Source organism: Megalops cyprinoides, chromosome 11 (assembly GCF_013368585.1).
Source record: "Megalops cyprinoides isolate fMegCyp1 chromosome 11, fMegCyp1.pri, whole genome shotgun sequence".
Taxonomy (NCBI): Eukaryota; Metazoa; Chordata; class Actinopteri; order Elopiformes; family Megalopidae; genus Megalops; species Megalops cyprinoides.
Genome location: NC_050593.1, coordinates 7126931 through 7137483, shown reverse-complemented (window position 1 = coordinate 7137483; position 10553 = coordinate 7126931). Strand labels below are relative to the sequence as shown.

The window sequence follows — 10553 nt, the reverse complement described above, 5'->3', positions numbered from 1 at the left end:
ATACATACATACATACATACATACATATATACACACACACACACACACACGTATACATACACACACACATACATGTACACACCACATACACACACATATACACACACACACACGTGTGAGCGCAGGTGTTGACTGCAGATGTCTACCTGCGTTTGTGTGTGTGTGTTGAGAACGGGAACTGTGCGTGTGACACAGCATGCACACACCCATGTCGTTCGTGTGTCTGCGTGTAGCTGATACGCGATAAGCGAGTGTCCTGTTGGCACGTGTGTGTGTGATGGAGCGTGCTGGTACCGATGGCTATGAGCGAGCATCTTTAATAACATGCGTGTGTGTGCCGCGCCTTTCCCCCGGCGGAGAGATTCGTCATCGGCGGCGCCGGGCGCGGGGGCATTATTCCCAAGCGCGGCGGGGGGGCCCGTCCGCGCCGAGCCACTCTCCGACGGGAGCCGCGATCAAACGGCCGCCGTTTCGGGGCGGATTTGACATCCCTATTTAAATAGCGGCGGGGGACCCGAACGGGGCCGATAGCGCGCCGCGGTTGGGCCGGGGGGGGGAGGGGGGGTTGCGGCGGCAGCGCGTTAGTCAGCACGGCCTCCCGCCGCGTCAAGGACGCCGCAGCTGAAGGTCGACGCGTTTCCGCGCACCGAGCGCTGGGAGAGAAAAGTTGGGAGGAAAATGAGGTCTCCTCACAGAGAAGGCGCTGTAGCGTGCAGTGGGTTGTGGGCCACACCCCCCCCTTGCCGAACCCTACTGCGAAACGCCAGGGAGAAAAACCTGGCAAGCTTCCCGCAATCCCACCGTAACGCGATTTCGGCGGGGAGGGGCGGGGCGGGGAGGGGGGGCTGTCACCTCGGCTCCCCTGAAGCGTCTCCCCCTCTCCCTGTCCCGTCTGTTGGTTTATTTCGGCGGCACGCCCGCGTGTGAAATGGGATCTGACAGCGCCGTCGCCTGGGGAACGGAAAAGCTCTCTGCGTGAAAAAAGGGCTCCGGGGGCCCAGGGCCGCGCGCCGCCGGTCTAATCGCGGCGGAGAGCTTACCTCTCGCCCCCCAGGGGGGGACCCTTCCTCCTCCCTCTCCCTCTCCCTCTCTCCCTCTCCGCTGGTTCCCCTGCCAAACCTGCTCCCTGCTCCCCTCTCCCGCGCCCTGGCTCTGTTTATTCAGCCCGATGCACCGTGACTCCAGCCTCGCGGCGCTAATTAAATCGTTATTATTGTTGTTATTGGCGGAGCATTAACAGAGAATTCACTCCGGCGTGGTGACTCTGCGCTTCTCGGCTTATCCGCGGTTTCCGCGCGGCTGATAAGAGCGGCTGTTTTTCGCTCGAGAGAGAGATGCGGGGAGCCGGCCCCGGCAGACAGGAGTCGGTCTCAAGGTCGCGGCCCGCGACGGCTTTCGCCCCGCTGCGGATGCTCATCTGAGAGCACGCGCTCCTTTAAAAAGCACAAGCCCAGGTAAAGCATCAGTGGATTTGGCGCTCATGGGAGCATCAGGGAGAGGGCGAGAGAGACCCCCCCCCCCAATCTCCTCCGCTGACTGCTGACAGGATGTGACCCCCGCGTGGCGGTGGCAATGATTTGCATTTCTATAGTGCCTTTCATCCCTTTCAGCGATCTCAAAAGGCTTTAGCGAGAAGTGTGTGTGTGTCAGGCAGGGGGGTGTGTCAGGCTGTGGTTTGGGTGCTGCAAATGTGTAGCACCCAGCTGGCCATTCTGAACTATAGTTCTCACCACACACCAGATGAGGTTGAGAGGGAGGGACGTCTTTAGCCAATTGAGTGTCAGGCTCATCACAAGACTGCAAGATGCAGGACTGAGAACGGGGTGGGGACACTTCACCAGCGGGCCTGCGCTTTAGCCCCGCCCAGTACTCACGTGCATCAGCGAATAATAGGCCTGCTTCCCAGTGTAAAACAGGAAGTGGAAAGGCCTCCCGTCCTCGCCCCATTGGACCGCTGAAAGGAGAGAGCAGAGAGTCTTTTCAAGACTGAGACATTAAGATGCTTTCCCAACAAGCAAATACACAGTCGCTCATTCGTTACTTTCTGAAACCCAGATTACATGTAAACCGCGCAGTGACTGTACGGGTGGGAGCATGAATATACAGATAAAACACAGAGTGGAACTGGGGATTCTATGGTCTTGCATCTGAATGTAGTTTTAAAATCATCTTCACACAGGAAACTTGACACACTGCTACCGTAATTCAACACACTCCGACAGATCGAACCACAAAAACCAGCTTAACACTTTGTCCAAGGCAAACGGCACAACAAAAGCCTCGGATTCTGTGAATCTGTCCCGATGACTCACTCCTGTAATATGCCATGAAGTCAAAGTGCGGCTGATAACGTACCTCTCTGTTTTGGGAAGACCTGGTCAGGATGCTGCAGGAAAGATAAGACACAGGCAGTTCACAAGCTAGCTCATGAATATTTATCGGCGGCACACTAATGTGACCGTATAAGGCCGCGGGGCGGGTTACCTTCATGAGTGGGCGGGCCCGTTTGTCGAACAGGCCAGAGGGGAAGAGGTAAGCGATGCTTTTCTGAAAGAGAGAGAAAAGATGACCTTTCAGCTTGCTGGCCGCACTTTATTTAAATAAACTGTTCACCTCTACTGTCCACTCCTGCTTTAGTTCGGCTTTACTGTCAAAGACAATCAAAGAAACACACAAACTTTATTTCTACAGCACGTCTGAAACGGCAGCCCAAAGTGCTTCTCAGCAGGCGTCAGACGAGCACAGCATTTAAAGGAAAAAAATTATTCTGAAGACAATAAATAAATAAACACAATAAAGACATGAGTTCCCCAGGTTTTGGATTAAACAGGCAGAGTTTTAGCCATTTTACTAATGACATTTGTCTTATTTATGAGGAAGTTAATATACAGAGCAGGTAGTGATAAGTGGATAATAATATATCTGCTTTGGTTGTGGACGTACTGCTGGTTGTGAAGTGACTAAATTGTACCATAAATACGAATGTGAGAGAGCCTGCCATTAATTCAAAGCAACGCAAGTGAGGAAATGAGAAATGCAATTCTATAACAACAATTAGTAAATTATTTCAGCACTCTGGGAAGTTTATTAGCCATTTACTACCTGCTCATTAACCTCTTAGTGTCTGTAGAAAAGAGCCATAGTTACTGTAAAGGAATCAAGGTGCTGATTAAGCTTTGTAATATCAGAGTGTGAGTGGTCACTCATCACCGTTAATCATCAAACTGCACAGAACGGGTTTGTGTCACTATACAGTCAGAATGAGACAAAATATCCTAACTTCGAATTTTGCAAAATCAGAAAAATGGTGACGTTTTGCGGCCCGGACAACATACAGAAAAATTATTAAAACTACTGGTTTAGATTAAAACTGGCTATAGTACACATTTTTATAGAAAAATAGTATGTTTCTTTTTTAACTTGTTTTACTTGTTCGGGCCATTAGTCCTTGGACAGTACCACACCAAAAAGAACAATCAGTTCTGAGGCACCGTTCCTATTGGTCAGTTTGCATTCCAGTTGTGGTGACATTCACGATATACCACCGGTAAATGGAAGTTTCTTACATTATTTTAATGTCATTGTGCATTAACAAACATGTATATTGGAATTGATCCATTTCACATCACTAAAAGCTAAATTAACTTACAAAAGACAGAAATGTTTTCCATCTCTTTTCAAGAATAAAGTAGTTCCTGTAATAAGTCAGCAACAGTATCATAACAAGCCAGGCATTACTTTCATTGGCAGTTTCATATACCCAATACACCTTGATAATTTTGTTTTCTCTTATTATGTTACATACACAAATAGGGTTCAGCCAATTATGGATCTGTTTTATAAAAGCAATATGGCTCTCAAGCCCATAGTACTTCATGAAAATGGGCACAGACAAGGGTTTGATATCTTTAGAAAGGAAGAAAAAAAGAAAAATACTTGTTCTATCATGTTATTCTCATAAGCGTTATTTCTTGGGGAATATCATTTTGTGATAATTTCTTACTGTGAACTCCATTTCACAAAACATATCATTGTGTGAGCTGAGCTGTTTCATCTCATGCCTCCACACACTCACAAAGGAACACTACTATACACACACACAAACTACACAAACCACACACACACACACACACACACACACACACCAACACAAACACATGCGTTCATGCACACAGCGGTTGGTTGGGTCTGTAATGCCCTGCTTGTCTGTGGGAGGTCTCCAGATAGCGCGGACGGGGGCGGGCCCAGACGTGCAAGCCCCAGGGGGTTCTGGGAGATACACGCCGCATCAGAAGAGACACGAGCCCAACTGAACAACTCATCTTATCTTCAGTCAGCCCAACAACAAAAAGCCTTTATACATAGGAAGGCCCCCAACATCCTTTTTAGCCTCCTCCTCTGCCTTTCAAAACATACAACAAACAGAGATAAGAGCCACACTAACTCCGATAAACATGCGGCACTTTCCGGAAATGAGTTTGGGGGGGAATACAGTGGGTGGGGATACGTCCTTCAGCGGTGCAGTTTGTCCTTGGGAGAAAAAGTTGAGTTTCTGCTGAAATTCGGACTGCTAACTTTCCCTTCCCAAAAACCCAGTCAGCAGTGTGGTGCTGTTCGAAGTACGGATGACGCTGGCGTAGGCAAACAACTGAACAGCTTGGAGGGGTGAACCCGGTAACACAAAATGACTGGAATGGCCTGGGAAAGTGAAGGGGTTCACGTGCACCCATGTGGAGGAACATGGTGAGTTGGCCACACCCACAGCGATTTGACCACACCCACACAGTCCCGGACTCCTTCGTGTCTCCTGGGATTACGAATAAGCACCAATAGGGCTGCTTCTCCGGGCTCTGCAAAAGGATCCGGGGCGGCCGGTGCCGCCCCCTCGCCTGGATGTCTGCTTGGTCACAGCAATGCCCCTGCGCTTTAGAGGGCACAGTGGCAGGGAATTAAACTGACAAGGCTGCCAGCTGTCTCAGCAGAAGGACGCAGAGAGCTGAATCGCTTCTGCTCGCCTTCCATCAAGGAGTTCAGAAACAGATGCCACTGATGAAAGGCTTTTCACTGCAGTGCTGCTGCGGCTCCAAAACTTTGGTGTCTGGATCCCAAAGGAGACACTGGGGAAACGGCTTCTTTTAATCTTGCAGCTCTCTCTGCTTCAGATACCCCTGCATGAGGTCTGATCAGTGTTTCAGTCCCTACTGGGATGTTTAGTGATGGTGGGAAATCTGCACTACCTCAACGCTGCCCCCCTGTGGATAGGGTGTTGAAATATCTCAAGATGCCTGACATTGATGGAATTGATTTCTGTCAAAAAGTCACACAAAGTTAATAGGAGTTAATTAGGAGAACGGAGTACTGTACAGAGAGAGGGGGGGAGGTGAGAGAAAGAAATGCCAAAGCAAGACAATATTGCTCCTATGATAATATATTTCTCTGCACTACATGGCAGATTTTCAGGCTGTCCATTGTTTTCAGGGTAATGAGTACCACAGATTCAGGTGTGATGGAGAGAACTGGACAAGGTCCTGCCTGCTGTCCTTCCTAGCGACCTCCCCCAGCTGGACTGCTACGCTCCTCCGTCTCACACTGTCAGCAAATTTTACACGAACGTCACCTCAAATGACCCGCGCTAAAATCACCAGCGAGCGCACGAGCGCCCCTTTCACGTACGCCACGTCGGCCTCCGGCCCCCGTCCCACGGTGCATCTGGCGGCAGGACGCTGGGAGTCACGTTCGCTTAGGCACGCGTGTCCTAACGGCTCCATTCATTAGGCCGCGAGGGGGCACGGGGGAATAGACGGCAGGTAATGAGATCGGCAGGGCGAATCGATTGGAGCCGACGCTTTCCGCAGAGCGGCTGTGGACGTGTCCTTTTAAAAAAAAGGCACGCTCTCCACCCGGTCAGCTGCGCTAATGCGCCATTTAGCATTCATTTGGAGCCGCCGCCTGCTGGGTCCGGCTCTCGCCTGTTTGTTTTGGCAAGAGGACAAGTGTGAGAGGAGTGCTGTTAGCATCTGGGCTTGAGCCTTCAAACTGTTATCAGTGCAGAGCTGTCTTTGGGCAGGTAGTGCATGGGTAGGTGTCTTCTCCATTGTGCCACAGTATCATACTTAGGCTGTAAGCAAATTGTGCCACAGTATCACTGTAAGGCTTCAAATGACTATCAAGAGCAGGGGCTGTAGCAAGGACCTCTTCTACTAGCCCTGGAGGGCTTTGGAGACCTTACAGCTCTCTGTAAAATACTCAAGGGGCAAACGCATTGGGCCCTGTTTTCTATGGGAGAACAAGGAACTGTGTGAGGACATTTTTACAGCTGCCTTGGTACCCCAAACCATCTCAAGCTAAACCAGCCAGTGATACTACTCAGTCCAGCATGCACTGGGACTTTTCCAGCTTATGGCATTTTTGAAAAAATATTAACTGAGGGCAGAGCCAGTGGGAGTGATTCAGTGGGAGTTTTACCTTGGTGCCACACAGACAAGCACAGTTTAGACTGTTACTGGGCAGCTTTCTATAGGCAGCTGTACTGTTGTACAGGTGCAATGAAAATAGAGTGCCGGTGACCCTCAGTGACTGGATGCTCTTTGTCCAATCACAGCTCCTGCACAGATTCACCCCATTCACTATTCCCTGGTCTTCAATGTACAGTGTCACTTAACCGTCATCAAGGTATGCATCCTTGGTCTGCCTGGCCCCTCTGATCTCATCACAGACAGTGACCCACAGCTCAGAACAGTGGCTGGAACACTGAAAGCTGTCTCAATATATACAGCAGCCAAGTACAACATTAGTCTACAGTCCTACAGAGTGATGATTATTACAGCTAACTGGGCATGCAAAGCCAATTTAAAAGCAATACAATGATCTCTCTCACACAATGCTTTCATTTATAAAATAAAGATGCACTAAAAGAGCAGATAGTCCTCACTGATATTATATTTACACTAACAGATGCCCTTATCCAGAGTAACTTGCATAGCTTGTATATCACCCATTTATACAACAGGATATTTACTGAAGCTATTGGGGTTAAGCACCTTGCTAAAGGGTGCAACAGCAGCGTCCCACCTGAGAATAAAACTTGTGACCTCTGGGTTACAAGCCCAAGTCTTTAACCATTGCACCATAAAAAAGTATATTAGGAAGTTTTACAGAGGAAAGTCAAGAGCTACCTGGCATTTAATCACGCCTAAAGTGTTCCAGCTGGTCACACAGCACCCAGCACAAACCAGGAAGAGGACCTGTTACAGAACATTACCTCCAACCTATAAACGCTTGGGCTGTCCGACATACTCTTTGCCCGGATTTACCTCCCTGGGTGCCCTTAGTATGTATAGCAGCTTCACCTGACCCAGTTACTGCTGGTGAAATGCATAACTGCTCTTACGTCAATGTCTTCCTGCGAGAAGGTCTCGGGGTCCTCTCCCATCATGTTGGCCAGGTGCCTCTTCCCGATGTTGAACTCCTCGACCTGCTTCTTGATGAACTCCGCCGAAAACTTCTCCTGGCCCGCCGCCGCCAGGTTCTTCCGCAAAAGGGCCGAGCTTGTGCATATCCTCCGTGTCAGTGGCTGGGGTGAAATATTGAAAGGGGGGGGGAGTCACGTTTTTCATACACTGACACTGGCATGGTCAAGACCTCTCTTTTAGGCATCTAGTGAGGTTGCTGTTTATAAATATAGCATATACAATATGCAGAAGCCCTTAACCTAAATAATTTTGTTCACTGATCCTGTAATCTAAACAGGTGTCATCCATATTCTTCCAATATGTTATCCTGTTGACAAATATAGACACACAGATGACTGGTCTGTTTTAAATGCAAGGACCTCACGTCAAAGGAGACCACCTGCTTACAAACACCATAGGTACAAGATACAATGGATTCAAAATCCAGCCTAAATCATTTAAATCCACCTTTAAATGCTTCAAGGAGTAACTGCATGGTTTTAAGCATTTAAAGAGTTTAGTACTGCTGTCTGAGGACATGGAAATGTGACAAAATCACCAATGTCTTTTGGCTGCACATCTGTATATGGTTGATTTTGAGTGCAAAGTATATTTGGTGGCATGCCTTCTGTTACGTGAGTAAATCTAATCTTTGAAAGGCAATGCTTATACACTTCAATCACTTCTTGAAGTCTTCACTCCATCAAATACGCGTTTAAAGAATTTCAGTTTCAAGCCCTGGAAGACTATGGGTTATATCAATAAGCAGGATCACAGAGGGATATGCAGGCAAATTAGGGTGAGACGGAGACATGCGAGTGTCTTTCGATGCGAGTCCCACTGACAGCTTTCAGCTATAATCCATGTCCCCCAATCTAAATTTCTATGACAGCACGGAGCTGGTTAAGCCCGTTGACAACATTCCTTTCAACAAGATTCCTACTGTGTACAGTGTGTATCCAGCTAGACTACTTAACTAACTACTGATTACCAACTACTGTGCCACTGGTAGGTAGTCTGGGAAAATAACCAACTAATACAAAACACAGGCGGCTAGCTTGATAGCTAGCTACCGTGGAGTAAGCTAATCATTCAGTCATCGTTCATTCAGACAGATCAGCTAGGTGGCCAGTTAATAGGATACTCTGTGACACAACCCTATAATATTAGTAACATTTATCGTGTACAATTATGTGGGAGCACATGGTTTGGTTTTGTCGGTTCGACAGCTACATTAACGTTAGTGCTCCAAACATTAAGCTCATGATATGATGGCTAGATAGCCATCATAGCCCCAGACTTGCCAGCTACGTTCATCTCGCTGTCATCTAGCTATGTTTAGCAGAGTAAAAACACAGCTAGCGAAATACTGATTGATGCTGACTTATTTGCTACACAACTGCTCACTCTCTCGCAAGGTTATCAGACAGACAGCTAACCAGCTAGCCGGCTAGCCGCCGTCTGAAAATCCTCTACTAGCTACCGTTAACTACCAGTTACTGACAGACAGCAAGTTGAAATCTCCCAAAATAATCAAGAACCACATACGAGACCAGCGGGATATAACTGCTGGATATTTCTTGATGATGTTGCCAATATAGCTGCCCAACAATTCCCGCATCTTCGTAGCAAGGACTTCATGACCACACCACTGGATGCGGCCATGTTTGACTACGCAATGACGCGCAGGCGCAATCTCACACCAGTTCGTCTTGACCGGGATTGACTAGGCGGACAACTCTGACGTTATTTATCCACATGACTAAGAGGCCAAATTTGAAAGGGTTCGCGACAAAATCTAAACCAGTTGCCGATCGACTGCCTCAGTTTAATATCAGGTTTTGATCCCCGAATAGTCCTGATGCCAAGATGCCAAGTTTTCCCGAAACTTTTAGTATAACGCTACAGCTCCCCCGTGGTAACAAGATTACCGACAGCTATAATCAATCATACATCATTCGAATGAAGTATGTAGGCTACTATATTATCAACCTAAATAAATGAAAAATTTAAATCTCTGTTCTGTTTTGTATGATGCTGTGGATTATTATTATTATTATTATTATTATTATTATTATTATTACTATTACTATTATTATTATTATTATTATTATTAGGCCCATTATTGTTGTTGTCGTTGCGTTTGCTGTTGGTAATGATGATGATTACAATGATGATGATATCGATGATGAGACACTTGCTACATGTAGGCTATATGTTTATCCATTGATGTTTCACGACACAGTAGCCGACCACGCGGGAATGTCTCTCCAGAAAGAAAAAGGAGAAAACATCTTCGAAATGGTGAGGCAATCTAAACAGAAATACACGCGGTGAGGCTATTTATTCACCCTTAGCTAGACGCGGCCGTCTGGATCTGAAGGAGGTTTTCGGTACTTACAGAGCAATGTGTCGCTGTCACCCGGATCCGTGTGATAGAGTTGGAATGGAAATTCGGGGAGATTAATCAAAGTGAAGGGACACGCAGCCCTGTCGGGCGCCAGTCGATATGGCCGCACGCTAAAGCCGCCCAAGGAGAGCGATCGTCCGTGGGATGATAAACTGTGTTTGGCCCCGCTTTTCGCCACGAGCGGGCTCCTCCTCGCCAAGAAAAATAGTTTCGACCCGTGGTCTCTAATTCATGGTGGGGGCGATGGGAGGGTCATAAATCACATTTTTTGCCCCAGTACCGGCACGCCGAAGACAGAGGGTCTGCTGAGGTCTGGAAAGGTCTCAGTGCATGGTGGGGAAAAAAAGCCGGTTTTCTTTCATCGTTTGTTGAAATTTTGTTACAGGTATATTCTGAATCCAATTGTCTGTTTAAATGTTCTCGCTTGAGGACCTGTTTCAGTCCAGCCAGTACCATTAGTGAGCCATGAACCTGTTACTTACAAAACTCTCAAGTTAGACAGACATTTAAACATAAAATTACACATACAATTTGTAGATATCTTTCTTTTGTTTTTTACTTAAAGGTAAAGCACAAAACATGGTGGTTTCATTGAATCCACACCCAATGTTTGTTGAACAGACACTGTAGCTAGGCTTGTCCTCAACATAAAAAGCTGTTTTGCATGCACTTGCAATGTCATTATGTAACAG

General features: G+C 47.4%; 1 protein-coding gene across 1 annotated transcript in view; it reads right to left on the bottom strand.

Annotated features, from left to right (window-relative positions):
- The window catches only part of mrps9 (mitochondrial ribosomal protein S9), a 14458-nt gene extending 5337 nt beyond the window's left edge, over positions 1–9121 (bottom strand). The window contains exons 1-5 of the mRNA XM_036540663.1: positions 9000–9121; positions 7391–7573; positions 2485–2547; positions 2356–2386; positions 1875–1954 (exon numbers count right to left, since the gene is read on the bottom strand). Of these exons, the coding sequence (XP_036396556.1) occupies positions 1875–1954; positions 2356–2386; positions 2485–2547; positions 7391–7573; positions 9000–9116 (474 nt within the window). The 5' untranslated portion in view covers positions 9117–9121. The remainder of the gene's footprint in view (positions 1–1874; positions 1955–2355; positions 2387–2484; positions 2548–7390; positions 7574–8999) is intronic.
- Between the last annotated feature and the right edge of the window lie 1432 nt (positions 9122–10553).